At 35.3% G+C, this 21,383-nt stretch overlaps 1 protein-coding gene across 20 annotated transcripts in view; it reads right to left on the reverse strand.

The window, feature by feature from the left end:
- Positions 1-21,383, reverse strand: part of Sox6 (SRY-box transcription factor 6) — a 576,267-nt gene that overhangs the window by 315,233 nt on the left and 239,651 nt on the right. For 19 of the 20 annotated variants that reach the window (XM_074042103.1, XM_074042097.1, XM_074042114.1 and 16 more), the window contains one exon: positions 7,137-7,344. In XM_074042103.1, the coding sequence (XP_073898204.1) occupies positions 7,137-7,344 (208 nt within the window). Of the gene's footprint in view, positions 1-5,527; positions 5,593-7,136; positions 7,345-21,383 lie in introns of those variants that run through there. The other variant, XM_074042191.1, reaches the window with a different exon arrangement.

The following is a 21,383-nucleotide window of genomic DNA, read 5'->3' on the forward strand; positions in this document are numbered from 1 at the left end:
ACACAGGTAGATTCAATAGTACTCATCATTTTTATTAAGCTGCATAACAAATTCACAGGTGTTTATTTTACTTTGATGGCTTAAATACATACCTCAAATATTACGTAATAAACAAATGTTTACCACTGCCTTACCATTTTTCCTCTGATTTCGCACATAGATTGTATAAAGAGAATAGAGGTCCAAATACTGTCTTCTGTTTACTTCTCAAGATTCCCATATAAAGCCTGAAGAAAATCTAATGAATTTTCAGTGGAAAATGCAAAATGATAATTATCCACTCCAACTCCACAAAATTCAAACAGCATTTGAGAATCTGACTTATTTCACTAAACCATTAGAAAGCCACATTCTCGTTCTAAACAAAATGCCAAGAGAGCACCTTCAGCTTCCCAGTTCATTGAAAGGAAAAATCAGAAACAATTGCGTGCATCTGTTAACATTCCTAGAGAATGAGCCTTAGAAAATATCTTTTAAATCTGAGGAGCTAGAAATGGGCCAAGAAATTTGAAGCATCTTTTTAAGGCAGAGATACACAAATTGAATTTAAGAAAAGGATTTGACCAAATACTATATGACCTATACTATAAATGAGAGTTGCAAAACAAAAACAAACAGAAACAACCAAGAATTGTCCAGAATGTCTGGGGTTCACAGAAATCTAACTCATTGTATGTTTTATAAAGTTATGTGAAAGGATGACCCATTTCAAAAATAAAAGACCAAATATGCTTAACGCAAAAATACACCAAGCATCAGTAATTCATAATTTTCATAAATTAAAGACCAAAAGTTCCAGCTCCTGATTATAAATCCTAAGTACTATTGTACAATGCTTTTGGAAAATACATGTTTGTTTAAACTATTTGGAACTACATAAGTATTACTATGAAGGTAATACAAATTCTTTAAAACAGGAGAAAGGACACAGTACCATTGGGAGAAAAGATTTATTTGAAAGAGAAGAATTTAAATGAAGTTGCATCGACATTGCTCTGAAAACCCAATTGTTTTTTCATCAAGAATATGAGCAGTCTTAGGGAACTTCAGCATTTAAATGACTTGACATTTCCAATTTATTTGAAATAATAATTCTGTGAGTTTGGTAATGAATACTTAATATGTTTCTTATGCAAAAATCCAAAACCTTTCCCATTTCTCCCAAGAATGAGAAACATAAAGTTTTGGATCTGGAAGATGCTAAGGCTTCACCAATATAACCTTCAATAAGAATAGTGCTAAAAACCTAATATCCATAAATTTTGCCCTAAAATTATTTTGCTACTGTAGCATAGCATGAATGGTAAGCTTTTTGTTATTGCGTGGGATTTAATAGATTTTTATCAGCAGGAACACATTGTTCTTAACAGGGTACTATCTAAAATTTTCATCTAAGTTTTTACCATCTTCTGTCACTGACACCATCACATTCCACATATTTCTCAGCAGGGAAGATTGGTTTCCAGTGGGGAAACTTAGAATCAGCTTTTCCAAAAAGCCTGAAAGGCAAGTTAAACTGAATTACTCTTCCAGAAAACAAGGAATCACTGCTGCCAAATGCTAATCCCTTAACACCATGGGACATTTCCTATGATTCGGTCTGCAGTGTAGGATGAGATTCCTATATTTCTCTTTTTAAAAGTTTCTTTAACAATAACAGCAATAGTAGTTACAACAACAATAGTAACAACAGTTATATTTAGAAAAACTATGTGGTGATATATATAATATCAAGTTCTCACTATTCTGCAAGATAGGTATCATTCATCCATTTCGCAGATGAAAGAACTGAAGCACACAAGAATTAAATAATTTTCCAAGGTCACATAGCTAGGAAATAATGCTGGCTACATTTACTGAGCATGTACTGTCTGCTGCAATATTCTAATATACTTTAGTTGCATTAACTAATTCTTTATCTTCATGATAGCATGATAATGATGCCCAGGTTTTGGTTGAGAAAACTGAGGCCCAGAGGGGTTAAGTAACTTACTGTAAGTCATTCACTTGGTAAGTGAATTCAAACACAGGCAATCTGGCTCAGAGTCCACCCTCTCAGTCAGTAGGCTGTACTGCCTTTGGAAGTATTAGAACTTGCATCCAAGCCCAGATCTAACTCAACTCAAAAACATGGCTTTCAAAATGCATTTTCTCATTGTTTGAACTATATCATATACCTCCTTTGGCACAGCAAAAGCTCTCAGATGAACAAAATACACCATCATATGTCCTAACTATACTCCAGTGAAAATGTATGTATAAGTCCAAATGAGTGTTCAGAGATGCAAATAACAATAGTAATCCATCAGATACACACATAAACACATGCTCATTCTTATGCTCAGAAACAGCTGCATAATCCACTGGAAAGCCTGTCCCATCAGGAATCCAAAGCTCATATGCGGTTGCCCTTTCTATGCATGCATAGTATTCATTTACCATGATAGCCTGAAGCACACAGGAGAAATACATACTCCGATTTCTGACCAATGTATGTCCTATAGAATTGTATCTAAACCTGCATACTTCCCATTAGGTTTTTGGCTCTACCAAAGAGAGTTTATTCATTCTGACATTTCAACCTTTGTCACTCCCTCCAGATTGCAATAATTATTATCCAAAAAATAGTCTCATAAAAGAACAAAGAGCCAAAAAATCCTAGTTTTTCGGGCAGTCAAGGGTCTTATTGTTGTGTCCCTTTCTGTGCAGTCTCACATGATTTCAGACCTGACTCACACCCATCCACTCAGCCCAGGATAATATACTTAGTAGTATGATACACAAGACATGACAGTGGCTAAAGCACTATTATTAAAGAGAGATTAAAACAGCTGTACATTATGCTGAAGCACTCACTCTTCCCTTTACAAACAGACGGTCCTGGATTACAAGCAGCACTTGACCATTTAAATCACGACAACAACCAGATTTAACCAGCTGGGCCATATTCTCCTAGGCAGTGCCTGTTGACCTCCTCAGGCGCAGCTGCTCAAATGAAATTCTCATTAGACAACTTATTTTCAGAAGCCAAAGGACTCTCTGATTAAATATATGTATTTAGATATAGAAGTCCTTTTTAAAGTATTCATTTTCTGACAACTGTCGCTTATGTTAGAGCCCAGCAACACTGGCAACAAGGCGGGTGATACAAGGATAACTAAAAACCATCATTTAATCACAGCTGAAGAATTTTTATCTCGGAGGCATTTTAACCTGCACGCATTAATCAAAGCCTTTCTGTGTACTCTACTCACCAATATCAACAGTGTTTTAGAAGGTAGATTCTGATATTCAGTCATTCAATCCACTTATGCATCTATCTATCTACCTACCTATCATCTATCTACCTGCCTACTACCTATTTATTTATGACACTAAGTCAAAGTTAAATTTACAAAAGGAAGAAACCTTGCCTATATCCTCATAAACCTCACTTGGGGGAGGGGTACAGGGGACTTCAGAGAGACTACCTTTGTTCTTCAGTGTTTCAGCAATCTCTGCTCAGGGGAAGGCATTTCTTGAAAAAATGGCAGATTAAACTTTGAACAATAATTTAGTTGATCAAAACATCTCTCTTAGGAGTTACTATTTTATTATGTAAGTATTGTTTTTAAATGGACCATAATAAACTTTGTATAGATCAGTTTTGCATATGAGCCCCATGAAGGGAAAGGTATTTAATCAGATAGAGTCAAAACATACTCCAAGACAAAAATGACTCAAGAAAGGTCATCATTTATTATGTCAACCACACAGGCCTGTCAATCAGCTAATTATAAGCTGTGACCCTTGAACCATGAAATAGAAGTGAAGAAGGGGAAGGTAATGCATTAGAAAAGTTCTTATATGGCAGGACCCATGAGATAATATGTCCCAAAATATGGAGATGGACCTACAACTTTAAAAGTCAAACAAGGCAAATATTGGTGGAAATATTCTTCCTATGACCTAGAATATAACTATTTTAGAATCAGAAATCTATCCTAAACTTTTAATGACTTTTCTATAATTATTTGTTCTCCCATTATGCTTTTCTGTTCTATTGCTACAAGCAGATCATTAAAATTAGCATTCAAACTCAAAATATCAAACTCACAATAAGAAATAGAAATCCCCATTGCTCTTACTTACAAAAATATGTTCCTCTACTTCTTTTTTCTTATTAATTATATTACCATCCTCTAATCTGACCAGAATTTGTTTTTTATTTTAAAAATTTTGAAGTATCTTTGAGTCACTTCTATTAGGTTTCTACACTTAAACATTGAGTCTTACAATTCTATCTTTTAATATCTTTTCCATATGTATCCCCCTTCCTTTCTCATTTCTGCTGCCTTAGGTTCAGGCACTCATTATCTCTGGCCTGAAACAATTTCCTTAATGTCTCTCCCTGCTCCCATCCATCCTACACAGTGCTGCCAGATTAACTTTTTAAATATATATATATATATATATATATATATATATAAAACATCATGTATTAGTGCTTCAGCACTAATCTATCACCAAAGTGTTCTAAAAAAAAAAGGTCAGTAGTTCTTCCATCACCTGTAATTTAAAGTTCAAACTTAGCCAAAAATCGAGGGGGCCTCCATGCTTGGTAACACAATCTAGTTTTTCAGTCTTCCATCCCATATGCAAATTCGCCTTCAATTAGGACCTCAACTGTTAGCTGGTTTTAAAACTCTCTGCCTGATCCTTCAGCCTGAAATATATCTTCCTTCCATTTTCATGTTTATAAATCCTTTCATTCTACAAGACCAGGTAGGCCTCATTTCCACATAAGAATCTTTCCATGTATTCCTAGGCAGGCATAATCTCTTTACCTTGTAAATTCCTGTAACATTTCATCTACAAAGCTTTCATGGAATTATACACATTAAACATTGAACTAAAGTTTACTTGATGTATGTTTTAGATCATTTACCATAACTTGAATTATTTAAAGTTAGAAACTATTGTTCATTATGGGTACTCCATATCATCTAGCATATCTAGCATAATCTGAGGTCCACAGACCCCAAGAGTCATGGATAGACAGACACCAATGGCCATGGATAAGATAGAAGAATGGTTTCTATAAACTTTAATGGAAAAAAAACTTTTTCACTAATATCTAATTGAAATTTTGCATTTCTTTAAGTTATGGATGCAAACAACAGACCATTGTATCTGTGATATTATTACCAATAGATTATAATAGGTATTTTTATATCACCACTTCAAGATTATAACATTGTTAGGCCCTCCATTAGATCTTACCTTAATGTATTAGTAAATCAGCACATTCTACCATATCACATATCACATGTATATCATTATATAATGTTGTAATATAATCCATTCTCTCATAATTTTATATACTTTATGTATTTAAAACAATTCCAAGAAAGGAATTCTTCTAGGCTTCACTAGACTATCAAAGTGATCCATAGGAAAAGCAAAGCTCTGAAAGGGCAGCAGAGTCAGCATGAACTTTATACATTAAACATCATGTTATGTTACTTAGAATCTCTCAGCAACCCACCTAGAACATATTTGTTCATATTTTAAGTGTAGTTCAAAATTGTTCGGATCATCTTATTTCATAATCTACAGATGAATGGAAGGAACAAATTAGCAATTATTCACAACTAGAAAAGAAATAACATCCTAAAACCCAATATGGAAGAAGAAACCAGACTCACAAACTCACACGACAATATATACATCCATATATACATACATACATATGTATATGTATATATGTAGTATATACATACATACATATGTATATGTATATATGTAGTATATACATATATGTTTGTATACATATATGTGATAGATACATACATGCATGTATCAAGCAGACACAAGAACTCTGAAGTTTTATAATTGCAGAGATAAACCACAAAGTCAAACAGTCTTAATTATAACAATGATCTCTAGGGACATCATCACATTAAAGCATGGTATAATAATTGACATTTATGATATGATAATCATCAAAAACATCTCAAATCATATAGTTTACAGTTCAAATGAGACTTTTATATTCACTATTACAGTTAATCCTCAAAATATTTGAGTTTCCAAGTCAGGAATCAGTACCACACCAAATTTTAAATTCTGTGGCTCAGAAAGCTTGAGGAATTTATTCAGGGTCATGTACTATTAGGTAGGTATTACAGTTCCTAATCTACTGCATTATGACCTTGAGTCATCAAAAATATTTACATTTTGTGTGAAATGATATGGTTAGTAAGACAAGAAAGCAAGCAATACATTTTAGAAAGACTTCCACAAAAATTAATGTGAAACTTACACATTTGAGTCCTTAGAGGAATAAAATTAGGTTAAATGGGATTATATCAAATATGAATTTGCCTGTAGTGTCACAGGTCTGAATTTTAATTTACAAGGCTAAAGATAAATCCAGATCCATGAATTACCCTACATTTTAAGGCCAAAAGCCTATATGTAAAAACTGAAAGAACATACATAGCACAGCAATCCCACAGACTTCATTTAGTGTTTAAAAATATTATTAGTGAGTCTTCTTTCATTTCTGCTCCCTAGGATCTACACAAACCTGAGTGGACTCCTACACACAGTAGAGAAGCTAAATGCAGGAATTTGCACCAAATGTCACATGGCACAACACTCACTCTCAAACATTCATCTTTAATAATATTAGAAGCTCTCAACTCTCCATTTTACATCATTTGGAGGTAGAAATAAAGTTTATCATATTTATAAAATTTAAGAGAAATAAATTTAAAAATTGTTTTTGGTTTTTAAGTAGTTTATATTTTCATAACAAAACACTATCAACCAAAAGGAAATAAGGGAGAAAAAAAATGAAAAGTTGTAATTAGGAACACTCCTTTAATACCTTTTTCAGGGTAATGTTTATGGTCATTTCAAAACCTTGATATATTATCATAAAAACCAAATAAAATGTATAAAGTTTTAGAAAAGTAGAGCTATCTGTTTAGCACTCCTAATGAATCACAATCTGCTCTCATCATGGTAACCTCCAGATAAATTTTTTCTACCTAGTGCCAGTTATGCACTTCTCTGGCCTTGAAATCCCACTCATTTTCTAAGACCTGAAAACTTGGGAAGAAAAGCCCAACAGTTAAGCCCCCACATACCCTCTTGTTCAGTCCGAGTCATTTCCTCAAGCTTCTTCTGTTTCAGTGTGTCCACCACATCAGCAAGGCTCCCTTTGCGGCGTTCTGGGGTTCCAAAAGTAACACTGGTCATTGTCTCGCGGTCCCGAGTCCCTTCGTCAGGCTTATGTGGTGAGGTAGAGGTATTTCGGAAGGAATATAGGGAACATAACTTATTATTCTCTGTCTCCTAGAAAAATAGAATAAAATAAAGTCATTAGAACACAGGTTTCTTTGAAAACCACTAGTGAAAAATCCCAAACTCCGAAGAACGGTACATGAAGGTTGATGGAACCAATAAAATATATTAACCAAAGTAAATATAGTCACTACAAATAAAATTATAATTGTGATTAAGCAATCCTAAATTTTGAAAAAGCAATTGAAGAACTTTCCTGAAATTACAGATTTGAGCTGTTTAGTTTTTGAAATTATAAAACAGTTCAAATGTCAAAAATGAACACTTAAACTTCTTATTCATTTACACTTTTCATTTGAAAAAGTTCAGATTCAGGACTAATTTTTAGCATTGGTAGACTTTTTCTTTTAGTTGGACATTTTTTGTTGCCATGTTCTTTCCACAGCCTAAAAGACATGCACATCACAAAAACATTTTGCTAGTAGAATACTTTATTTCAATATCCAATGGTCACAGCTCACAGAAAATATATAAAATATCTAAATCAATGCAGAAAGTTAGCCAACTCCCAATATGTTTGTGAACTGAAATTTGGGGAGAATCATTTATTTCAAACTATACATCTGTCTAAAGTTACAGAAACTTCTTTCTGTTCCTTAACCTTACCACTGATACCCCATTACATAGCGACACATTTTTCATGTGGCTTTTTAAAACTTTTGTTTAACAGAAGGACAAGTTTATTGCAGAAATATTTGCACAGGAATTATTTCACAGTACAGAGAAGTCAGCTAATTGGAAGGAGGGCTAGATCTGTCAGCTGAGGAAGAAATGCAAATCTTAGCTTGAAAATAACACTAAAAGTTTATAGAAAGAAAATATTCTTATTTCTTTCTAAATCAGACCTGAGGGTTGGAAGCAACTATTATTTGGCCAAAGACCTTCAGAAGTCTTGCATTCACATTATCTGCACAAAAGTATTCTCTCTCCCTATAAAAAGTTGTGTCAAGTGACTAATCTTCAAAGCTTAAAATCCTAACTGCTTGTATAGCTCTCTCCTTTATAAAGAAACCCAGCAAGCTTCGGTAACTAGAGGAAGAAGCATGTAGCAAAAGTTACAGAGTTGATAACTAGCGAAAAAGGACGAGAAAAAGAACATGAAGTCCAGAGCAGTAAGTTTCCACATATATTAAATGAGATAATAATTGTTCTCAATAAATGCTAGATATTTAGATATTATTGTCTTTATACAGATGATGGAATCAAACCTATTTTCGGGGTTATGGGAAGCAAACAATTAAATTACATTTGTAAGCCCCCAGGAACAGAGCTAAGGTGGTGTTATGAAACTATCATTATAAAGGAAGGGGCAGCTCTAGGAATGCGAACAAGAAAGTTGTTTGTTTTCCTTCTAAACCTAAGGAATTGTGAAGTAAAAAAATGCATTATGAGCCTTGAATTAAGTTAAATATTGTCAACCCTGTGAATATCCAAAAAAATATTGAATTGTATACATTGCGTGGATAAAATGTATACCATATGCATTATATTTCAATAAAACTGTTTATTTAACATATTGTGAGCTAAATCTTCACCTCCTCAACACTTACTACTAGCATGATGCTAGAATAGGGAAGCACAATAAATTTGAGCTGAAATAAACTGAAAAATGGTAAAATAAATGAGGCAGGGCAAGAAAGAGAGCTCTTCTTTACCTTGCTCCTTCCCCCCAGGAAAGACATTATCTCATTTAATATTTGCAGTTATTCTGTGGAGTGAAGTAGAGGGACTCCTTCTTTTAGATGGCTGTCATGGTTAGCACATGGCTCCATAGAATGGCTAGTTCATTCTCTACCATGTACAAATGAAAACTCAGAGATACAGTTGTCAATGCCATTTTGACTCCTAACAAAGTCTGTATCAGATAAATGACTAAGGCTTTGATGAATGAGTAATCAGCATTTAATCCATTATACTTCATTTTTTTCAAATGCAAATTATTCTCAAATCACAGCCTAAGAATTAAAAATAAAACCCTGACTCAATGTAAGCAATTAAAGACTAAGTCAAAGAAGTAAAATATAGAAGTGGTTACCTATAAATGACATAACATTGACCATAATGATGATTTTCCCATCACCACTCCTGAATGGAGTTTGAAAAATGCTAGGAGAGACTCTCCAGTCTAGGTTAGCAAATTTAGATAATTCCTATAGCATTAAGCTCCATAGAGTACCATTTTTCTGTCAGGATTAAGTTCAGTCTTGTGTACTCATAGTCATTTACTTGTTAGGCTATGTTCCTTGTGTTTTGCTCATGACAATATGGTTACTGCCATCCTGTACCACAGACAATAACCATTGGGTACTTATTATAATGATGACCCACCCTGTCCTCTTCCCCATAATCCAAGGAAAGTGGCTCAACACTACTGAGTATAGAGAGCAAGAAACTGAAAAGACATCATTTCTCCAAAAAAACAAGAACTACTTGTAGTTATCACAAAGCACCAATATAGGCAGCAAATAAAACCATAAATGGTGTTAGGCATGTAAGTCACTTTATGGCATCTTCAGGAAAAACAGAAAAGAGAGTAATGTCTCATTTCTGGCCCTCACTTTTTTAACTTTCTAAAACATAATAAATATTTATCTTTCATGAATGGAAACCAATTAGTAATTCATTTCAGTAAAAGTCGCACATATATGTTATAATACACTTGCAATAAATTTGTTTGATATGAGGTAGTAATCTGAATATTTTTAAAAGAAATTTGACAAAAGATCTCTAATTCCCCCCAGGAGGCTATACAATTTTTAGGTAAACTTTCTTAAGAAAAAAAAAGCCTAGCTTATTTTGCTAGGTCCTAAGATACACTATTTGAGGCAAATGTCCAAGAGTAATGTCTATCAAGTCTTGATGCACAGCTTGAAGAGATCTGAGACATTTCCCTAAAGCAGTGGATCTCAAACTTCAGCGTGTAGAATTTTGGAAGTGCATTAAAATACAGCTTCCCTTATCCCTCCTTTCCCAAGAATGGGGCCCAGGAATATGAGACTTGATGAACACTCCTAGTGATTCTGATATACAGGTCTTGGTCTACTTTAGAAAACACTGCTCCTGAAGTACACAATGAAATTAATGTTTTTTGCCTTGACATACTATAGATACAGTTATGAAAAAAATAAGAAACAATTGTAATTTTTAACAAACAAAAAAAGATTACTCCCTTTCCTTTGATCTTTCTTTTGAAAAAAAACACTGAATTATATGATTGAACACATGATCATCACCGAAAACAAAGCAAAGGGGCAATGAGTTAGTATTAGATCATTCAAAAGAAATGAATATAAACTTGTTTTCTCTCAATCCCTAACTAACCTAAATGGCTTCACCAAACCTAACAGTAAAGAAATTTTCACAATGTTATTTGAAAAAATCCCAGTCCCAATATAAGGACTAAGGCAATGTTAATTCAGATTATCTACAGAGCATTTCACTGGAAATCAATTAAACACAGTGCATAAAACACACATAGATGACTGTGGATGCACACAGTATTACAAAAAGATTAAAAGGTCATTAGTTCCCAGAAGAGAAGCAAATCTCACCATTTAAGAATTTCAATTGAGATGTTTCTCAGTGGCCAAAACAATAGAAGAGTAAATATCAGAAAACACTATATTTTACAAATTGCTCAGATTTTTTTCAGACTTGTTATTCAAAACTGATTGTTCAGAAACAGCCTTCCTCTGGTACTGGGACTATATAAAAATAACTTAAATCATTGAGCCTGTGTGTATCTTATCCTTTTCCCTGAATGTCCTCTTTGACCAGAAACCAACCAACTTTTCAAAGTTCAGTTTAAATTGCATTTCATCCTTAAAGCCCTCCCTGACTACACAGGGCCTACACATAAGCAATTGATGATACAGACACACAGTGGAATACCACATAGCCAAAATCAATGCTATATATGTTGACTGTAGTACTTACAGTGATAAATAATTAGAGGCAACCTGCATGTCAAATTGCAAGGATTATGTGAGGCCATTATGGCTTTATCCACATGATGAAATATTTTGAAACTATTGAAAATCATACTTTCCTAGAAAATTTAATGATGTGGAAATATTCACAATGTATTAAGAATGAAAATTATGTTAGTGAAAATCTTCAATATATATTTTTAAGAAAAAACTAAGCACAGAACAGAGAACACAGTATCTAACAAGGCCTGTCCATCCTAAAGGGAATGGGAGTTAGGAATAAAACTCTACGGTTTTTTTTCTTTTCTGGTAGAACTGGGGTTTGAACTCAAGGCTTATAAAGCAGGCACTGTACTGGTTGAGCCACACCTCCAGTCCATTTTGATCAGGTTATTTTGGAAATGAGAGTCTCACAAACTATTTGCCTGAGCTGGCCTTGAACCATGATCCTCCGAATCTCAGTCTCCCAAGTAGTTAGAATTACAGGCATGAGCCACTGGTGCCCAGTTAGACTCTTCCTTTTTATAGGACAGAGTTATAATTATATCCTCAAGTAGTTGCTGTGAGAAATATATCATGTATAAAGCATTTTATACAGGAACTAGCACTAAATAATCAATAAATGTTAAAACTTATTAATTCAAATGTCCTTTGTTCAATTGTTCTTTTTTCAATTTTCAATTCTGGAAATACTGTAATGAAAACCACTGGTGCTAATTTTAGTGTTTTATTCACATTCATTCATCTAAGTGGAATAACACTTAACAGTGTTATGTACTTCACTACCAATGTTCATCCTAAGCCAAATCCACTAAGATCTGACTCCTCACAAAGCTCCAAAAACCTTACCATTTGTCTAGAGGTACCTCAATTTCTGACTTCAAACTATACTACAGAGCTGAAGTAACAAAACAGCATGGTACTGGTACAAAACAGACATAGACCAATGGAACAGAAGAAAGGACCCAGAAATAAGCCCATACAACAAACAAGCCCTCTTCAACAATGGTGTTGGGAAAACTAGATGACTATGTGTAGAAGACTAAAACTGATTTCTATCTCTCACCCTGCACAAAAAATCAATTCAAAATGAATCAAAGATTTTAAAGACCTGAGACTTTCCTCCAACTCTGGGGGCTCTATTCTCTTACTTTGTACTTTTCAATAAACTCTCCCACTTTACTCACAAAAAAATAAAAGATCTAAAACTTTGAAACTACCATGAAAACATTTTGGGCTTTAAGCACAGGCAATGACTTTCTGAATAGAATTCCAATAGCTCAAGAAATAATAGCAAGAATTGACAAATGTGATTGCATCAAGTTAAAAAGCTTCTGCACAGCAAAGGAAACAATTACCAGAATGAAGAGACAGCCTAGGAGAAAATCTTTGCAGCTATTCTTCTAGCGATGGATTAATATCCAGGATATGTAAAGAGCTCCAAAACTTAAACACCAATAGAACAAATAATACAAGTAACAAATAGGCAAGTGAATGAACAGGCAGTTCTCGAAAGAAATACAAATGGCAAATAAATACATGAAGAAGTGTTCAATATCCTTAGCTAGAAAGGAAATGCAAATCAAAACTACAATGAGATTCCATCCCACCCAGTTGAAATGGCTATCACCAAGGAAACAAAACAACTAGCTAAGATACTAAAAAGTACTAGGAGGTAGGGGGAACACCCTTATATGCTGTTGGTGGGAATGTAAATTAGTGCAACCACTATGAAAACCAGTATTAAGTTTCCTCAAAAAACTAAAGATAGAGTCAGGTGGTGGCACACACCTGTAACACCAGCTACTTTGAGAGGCAGAGGCAGAAGGATAATGAGTTAAAGGACAGCCCGGGGAAAGTTAGAAAGACCCTATCTCAAAAGGGTTGGGCAGTAGTTTAAGTGGTAGGGAGTTTGCCTAGCAAGTGTGAGGCCCTGGGTTCAATCCCTAATACAAGAAAAAGAAAAAAGAAAAGAAAATCTGCCATATGACCCTGCTATACCTACTGGGCATCTACCCAAAGAATATAAGTCTTCCTACAATAAAGATACCTGCACATTCATGTTTATTAAAGCACTATTCACAATAGCCAAGCTGTGGCATCAGCCTAGGTGCCCATCGACCTGTGAATAGGTAACAAAAATGTGGCATAGATGCACAATGAAGTATTATTCAGCCATAAAGAAGAATTAAATTGTGTTATTTGCAGGAAAATGGATGGAACTGGAGATCATTAATTAAGCAAAATAATCTTGACTCAAAAAATTACTTCATGCTTTCTATCATGTGAAGAATACAGATCAAAGAAAGCATAGGATCATAAAAGATTGTTGGGAAGACCAACCACATCTGGACAAGGAATGTGAATAGGCAGCCCTACTATAAGCAAAGAACAGTGGGCTAGCACTGCAAAAGTCAGATAAGTTGCCAGGAATTGGGAGTTGGAAGACATGGGTTAGGAATGAAATTTGGCCTGTATAGTGGACTTGAAACCCACCTACAGGGGAAGTCATTGCAGTTGAGAGAAATGACTAGGAAATGACCTACAAAACTGCCTGAATCAACTTCCCCACTTGATGTCTAATTGAATTGTAGAGTCAGGCTACTATCCCCCCTTACCCTTCCCTGAGCCCATGGGCAAGACTAAATTAAATGCACTCATTCTTATTGCATTATATATAGTCTATTTGTTTGTTTTCCATTTTAATTGTAACACTTCTAATTACATCTTTAGCCTCACTCTAGTCCAGCCTCCCTATAGATAAGGTTTATTAAGATACCCAATCATACATTCCCTCTAAAATCAGGAACCAGACAAGGATGCCCACTATCCCCACTCCTATTCAACATAGTACTGGAATTCCTAGCCAGAGCAATTAGGCAAGAAGAGGGAATAAAAGGAATACAAATAGGTAAAGAAACTGTCAAAATATCCCTATTTGCAGACGACATGATCCTATACCTTAAAGACCCAAAAAACTCTACTCAGAAGCTTCTAGACATCATCAATAGCTATAGCAAGGTAGCAGGATATAAAATCAACATAGAAAAATCATTAGCATTTCTATACACTAACAATGAGCAAACTGAAAAAGAATGTATGAAAACAATTCCATTTACAATAGCCTCAAAAAAAATCAAATACCTAGGTGTAAACCTAACAAAAGATGTGAAAGACCTCTACAAGGAAAACTATACACTTCTGAAGAAAGAGATTGAGGAAGACTATAGAAAGTGGAGAGATCTCCCATGCTCATGGATTGGTAGAATCAACATAGTAAAAATGTTGATGCTCCCAAAAGTAATCTACATGTTTAATGCAATTCCCATCAAAATTCCAATGACATTCATTAAAGAGATCGAAAAATCTACTGTTAAATTTATATGGAAACACAAGAGGCCACGAATAGCCAAGGCAATACTCAGTCAAAAGAACAATGCAGGAGGTATCACAATACCTGACTTCAAACTATATTACAAAGCAATAACAATAAAAACAGCATGGTACTGGCACAAAAACAGACATGAAGACCAGTGGAACAGAATAGAGGACCCAGATATGAAGCCACACAACTATAAGCAACTTATCTTTGACAAAGGAGCTAAAAATATACGATGGAGAAATAGCAGCCTCTTCAGCAAAAACTGCTGGGAAAACTGGTTAGCAGTCTGCAAAAAACTGACACTAGATCCATGTATATCACCCTATACCAAGATTAACTCAAAATGGATCAAGGATCTTAATATCAGACCCCAAACTCTTAAGTTGATACAAGAAAGAGTAGGAAATACTCTGGAGTTAGTAGGTATAGGTAAGAACTTTCTCAATGAAACCCCAGCAGCACAGCAACTAAGAGATAGTATAGATAAATGGGACCTCATAAAACTAAAAAGCTTCTGTTCATCAAAAGAAATGGTCTCTAAACTGAAGAGAACACCCACAGAGTGGGAGAAAATATTTGCCAACTATACATCAGATAAAGGACTGATAACCAGAATATACAGGGAACTTAAAAAACTAAATTCTCCCAAAACTAATGAACCAATAAAGAAATGGGTACGTGAACTAAACAGAACTTTCTCAAAAGAAGAAATTCAAATGGCCAGAAAACACATGAAAAAATGCTCACCATCTCTAGCAATAAAGGAAATGCAAATTAAAACCATGCTAAGATTCCACATCACCCCTGTTAGAATAGCCATCATTAGCAACACCACCAACAACAGGTGCTGGCGAGGATGCAGGGAAAAAGGAACCCTCTTACACTGTTGGTGGGAATGTAGACTAGTACAACCACTCTGGAAAAAAATATGGAGGTTACTTAGAAAGCTAGACATTGATCTACCATTTGATCTAGCAATACCACTCTTGGGGAAATACCCAAAAGACTGTGACACAGGTTACTCCAGAGGCACCTGCACACCCATATTTATTGCAGCACTATTCACAATAGCCAAGTTATGGAAACAGCCAAGATGCCCCACCACTGACGAATGGATCAAGAAAATGTGGTATCTATACACAATGGAATTTTATGCAGCCATGAAGAAGAATGAAATGTTATCATTCGCTGGTAAATGGATGGAATTGGAGAACATCATTCTGAGTGAGGTTAGCCTGGCCCAAAAGACCAAAAATCGTATGTTCACCCTCATATGTGGACATTAGATCAAGGGCAAACACAACAAGGGGATTGGACTTTGAGCACATGATAAAAGTGAGAGCACACAAGGGAGGGGTGAGGATAGGTAAGACACCTAAAAAATTAGCTAGCATTTGTTGCCCTTAACGCAGAGAAACTAAAGCAGATACCTTAAAAGCAACTGAGGCCAATAGGAATAGGAGGCCAGGAACTAGAGAAAAGGTGAGATCAAAAAGAATTAACCTAGAAGGTAACACACACACACAGGAAATCAATGTAGTTAACTCCCTGTATAGCTATCCTTATCTCAACCAGCAAAAACCCTTGTTCCTTCCTATTATGGCTTATACTCTCTCTACAACAAAATTAGAGATAAGGGCAAAATAGTTTCTGCTGGGTATTGAGGGGGTGGGGGGTAAAGGAGGGGGCTGAGTGGGTGGTAAGGAAGGGGATGGGGGCAGGGGGGAGAAATGACCCAAGCCTTGTATGCACATATGAATAAAAAAAAAAAAAGATACCCAATCATAGATTCATCACTGAAATCTGTTACTACCCAATCTACAGCACACTTCTCTTTTCTTAGATCCTACCTAGACTCATTCAAGGAAAGCCCAGTCCTTAAACAGTTTCAATCTAGCACTCAATGAGACACTCCACGGTTCACTATGTTGTATATTCTCCCTACTAAAACTAGTAATAAACCCAATTTGTTTTATTTTTTTTTTTTACCATCAACTGGCAGAGATTATTTTATTTTATTTTATTTTATTTTTTTCATTTTTCTTTTATTATTCATATGTGCATACAAGGCTTGGTTTATTTCTCCCCCCTGCCCCCACCCCCTCCCTTACCACCCACTCCACCCCCTCCCGCTCCCCCCCCAATACCCAGCAGAAACTATTTTGCCCTTATCTCTAATTTTGTTGTAGTAATAAACCCAATTTGTTTTAACTATAGTATGTTCCTAGTACTCTTTGACTAGAGAGAATTAAGGAGTTGCAGTGTCTACAAAGAAGTGAAGAACAATAAAATGAACTAAGTTGTTTTTGTTTTGGCAACTCAAATATGCCAGCACTGGATCAATCTTCTCTGCCAAGACATGTGGCTTCTACCACTGCCCCAACCCTCTTCGTGTGCATATATTTTAAGTTTCCACTGAGTGGTCAAGTTAGGTTGCATAAGATACATATATATTTAATACATTATATTAAATGATATTGCACTCATATTATAGCATATAAATGTGCTATGTATATGTAGAACATTTTCTGATCCTCCACTTCAAACAACTTTTTTTTTGATGAATCAAGAACTACCTACCAACTCTCCTATAAAAGAAGCTTTACACTATCAAGTTAATGACTTACTGCCAGAAAAGATTTAACTAATTTCAGTTCCAATAATTTCTTACTAACAAAGGAAGCTTAACCTTTTTAATAGGTTAAAGACTAAATTGCTAACATTTACAGGCTTTTTCTCAGAAGAAGACCATTCTTCTCTAAAAGTGATATTTTTAAGGAATGGCATTAGATGAAGGAAGCTTACATAAATGAAAATGCTGAATTTGGTTCTAATTGCCAGCTGATCGTCTGTGATGAAGGTATCATTTGCTCTAATAGTGAAACAAAATATATTCCTCTTTTTCTTATTAAATTGATATTAGCTGGAATATTTTAGACTTAAATAGCATTCTCAAAACTGGCATAACATTATGCTGCATATCACTATTACTATACTACTTAATAACAGTAAAATTGCTCATGCATACATGAGAAAATAAATGTTACCCATATTTGCTATTGTCATGATTCCTAAAGTCTAAAATAGAAAGATCTGTGATTTTTAAAATGTTATTTTCATTCATAGAAAAATAATCACAAACCTGACAGTTTTCCAAATGGCCATATTATCATCATACTTAACAAATGGAAATAAATATATTGAACAGAATAAATAGAAAAAAATATTAAAGTCTCAAAACTGTCATAACATGTACATAAAAAGTCTTGCATTATCAATACACTATCAGCCTTACATCCAAAAATCGAACTCTCAGGATTCAAAAGTTCTTAAAAGTATACTTGTTCAATCCCATCTAACACTTGAATCCCTTGTGCAAGTGAAACTGGGCAGTTGACAAAGGACAGACAAAGTGGGCCAGCTTTTCTAGTTTACATCTGGCTTTTCCACCTTCCTCCCATATCAACTCAGACAAGCTAACTAACTGCTCTTCGCCTTAATTTCCATTTCTCTAAAATGGGAGTGGCAATAACAGCAGTAAAGAATCTATTTCGGAGACTTGTTATGAGAATTAAATGTAGGAATAAAAATAAAAGAGAACAGTACCTGTTATATCATAAGTGCTCAGCAAACCGTGCTAGTGGTGGTAAACAAACTGACAAGTAACTTTTTCACCTCCACTGATAGAGAATTTAGCACCTCACAAAGCAGTCTATTCCATCTTTGGAGGGTTGACAAACATTTCACCTTGTAGGAATATAAATTCTATTTCACCCCATAGTTCCACTCCATAGTTCACTCCATAGTTCCATTCAGAATTGTAGCTCTTTCATTACAAACACACAGCTATTATAGTACACAGTAGAGAATGATCAGGATGGATGAAGTATGTCTAATGAAGAAGAAATGAAGGAAACCAGGATGTTTTCCCCAAGGGGAAAAAAGATACATTCTCCCCCAGTATGTTTCAGTTTGTTTTTCTCTCTTTCTCTCTCTCCTGAAGAGTACTGCCCTGAACTCAATGTCCTTAATTTTTTGTCTGAACAGCAAGAATTAAGGCACATTATCGCTGCCTTAGAGATATCATATTTTAAAGATTTAATGCCATGGGACAGGTTGCCTCATAGATGAGAATACTTCACAGTTTTCTGGTAGTGGAACATAAGAGCTTTAAGGCAGAGAGGCCTAGTAGTGAATTTCTTAGCACCTGAAGCAGCCTTCTACCAAGGCCTGGCTCCTGGCCACTCACACTTTTACCAACTCAACTGGCCCCTTTCATGTGGAAATGCATTAGCGTGTAAATGGTCGTGTAGATAATAGTCAATCTAAACAACACTATCAGGTAGGATGAATTGGCTAACACATTTTTAACCTTCAAACAAAGAAAGTTAGTGGTGATTATAATTAAATTTTTTATTTTTTGAGGTCAGGAAACTGAAGTCAGTTTCCTAAGGCCACACAACAGATTAGTGACAAAGATGAGCACAGGCTTTCTACTAACTTAGGTTTCTTCTAAATAATCCCACAGAAAATATTTCTACTGAACAGAAAGGGTTTTTTTGTTTTGTTTTGGTTTGGCTTTTTACAATTTAAGGAACTGGGAAAATGCAGAGTGGTTATGCAGAACTGTAGATATTGGACAAGAGTGGAGTTTCTAATGCATAACGAGAATCAAGGTTCCACAGAGTTTTTCCTTAAGAAATAGCTATTTACTATAGTGTTAAAGTCAATTCTCCTCATAAACAATCCTCTTTTGCAATTATTTCCTTTTCTTCCTTGAGAGATAAGAAACTGTGTCTGTGACTATTGTTGTGGTTAGTTTTACAACCAGGGCAAATACTATGCTTTAAAAGGGAAGAAGTCACTCAGGATATACCCTTAATACCTCATAAATCTTCACATTAAAAAGTACTGGAGTCCAATTAAGGCTTATTAAATCCAGGCCGGGCATGGTGGTTCATGCCTGTAATCCCAGCTACTTGAGAAGTAAAGATCAGGAAGCCAGACTGGAGTGGGGAGCAGGAGGGGAAGATCAGCAAGACCTCATCTCAACAAATAAGTCAGGCATGGTAGTACTTGCCTGTAAACCCAGCTATATGGGAGCACAGGCTGAAAAATAACTGAAAGTAAAAAGGGATGGAGGCATGGCTCAAATGGTAGAGTGCTGGCCTAGTAATCACAAGGCCCTGAGTTTAAATTCCAGTACTGCCAAAAAAAAAAAAAAAAAGTTTTGTCAAATCCAATATTACTCTGTTAAGAGTGAAGTCCTTTAGAGGCCAAGTTAGCCTAGGGAAGAGAGTCAGAACAGACTGCTTCATTTGTAACAGATGCTGGGCCTCAGGGCCACTCTGTGAGCTCAGCGATCTTGTCCAGTGAAGTTTCCAACTCTGAGGATTTCACTGCAGAAGCCTTCACAGCCTTCAAACTTCCTTTTAATACATCAAATACATATGATGAACCAGTTTAACAGGTAACTCTCAGCAAGCTAGAAAAATGTAAATACTACCTCTAGCTCTCTGGTTTAGGGTTTTTTTTTGCGGGGTGGTACTGGGGTTTGAGCTTAGAGTCCTACATTTGCTAGGCAAGCACTCTACCACTTGAGCCATGTGCTATGGCCCTTTTTGACTTTAGCAATTTTTGGAGTAAAGTCTTGAGTTTTTGCCTGGGCTGGCCCTGTGCAATATTCCCAATCTCTGCATCTCGAGTAGCAAAGACTGCAGTCATGAACCACCATACCCAGCACCTGGTTGAAGTTGTTACAACTAGAAAAAGTATGAAGAGTAAAACAGATTGTTCAATAGCTATGCTGCTTATAAAAGAACTATCTATCCATCCATTCCTCTATCTATTTATCTGCATTTGCATTTTGCAAGAAAAGGAAAATTAGGCACAAATGTCACTAACACAAAGCAGCAAGTGTGTTACTGGAGTATCTGTTACAGTCATACAGCTCATGCTTTCTCTCTGGAAAGGTGTGAAATTTTCCTTTTCTTTTTTAACTTCCAAAACCAACAAAATAAGATTTATTTTTTGACATATTTTGTCATCAAAGAAAATGACACCCAATAAAATATAGAAATCAAAATAAATAAACTAACCAAATTTAAAACAAAGTACATTTGTACGAGAACAAAAATGAAAGAGGTATCTTTATTTGTTTTTTCTTTTCTTGGCAGTATTTGAACTCAGGACCTGCTCTGCAGGTGCTCTCCCGTGAGCCATGCCTCCGGCCCATTTATTTGCTTTAGTTATTTTTCCAGTAGGGTCTCACATTGTTTGCTGGGGCTAGCGATGCCTCCTGAGTACTGAGTAGCTTTGATGATAAGTCTATGCCACCATGCCCAGCTTCTTTTTTTAACGTTTTGAATAGAATATATTAGTTATACAGGGGGTTTCATTGTGACTTTTCTACATATTCTTACAACGAACCTTGGTTAGATTCACCCCACCATTATTCTCCCTTCTCCCTCTACTTATGATAATTTCCACAAAGGTTTCATTGCTCTGTCTTCGTAGAAGTATATAAAGTACCTCGACCAAATTCACCCTCTTTCACTCTCGTCCTTCACCCTCCCCCCTCCACTAGGACCCATACCCAAAAGGACCTGTTTTACATTACTGTCCTTCATTTTTAAAGTGTGTATTCATCTTTCAAGGGGGTTTCACAATGGCATTTCACCTATGAATCTACTGTGCTTTAAGCTGATTAACCCCCTCCA

This window comes from Castor canadensis, chromosome 1 (assembly GCF_047511655.1).
Source record: "Castor canadensis chromosome 1, mCasCan1.hap1v2, whole genome shotgun sequence".
In the NCBI taxonomy this organism is placed as follows: Eukaryota; Metazoa; Chordata; class Mammalia; order Rodentia; family Castoridae; genus Castor; species Castor canadensis.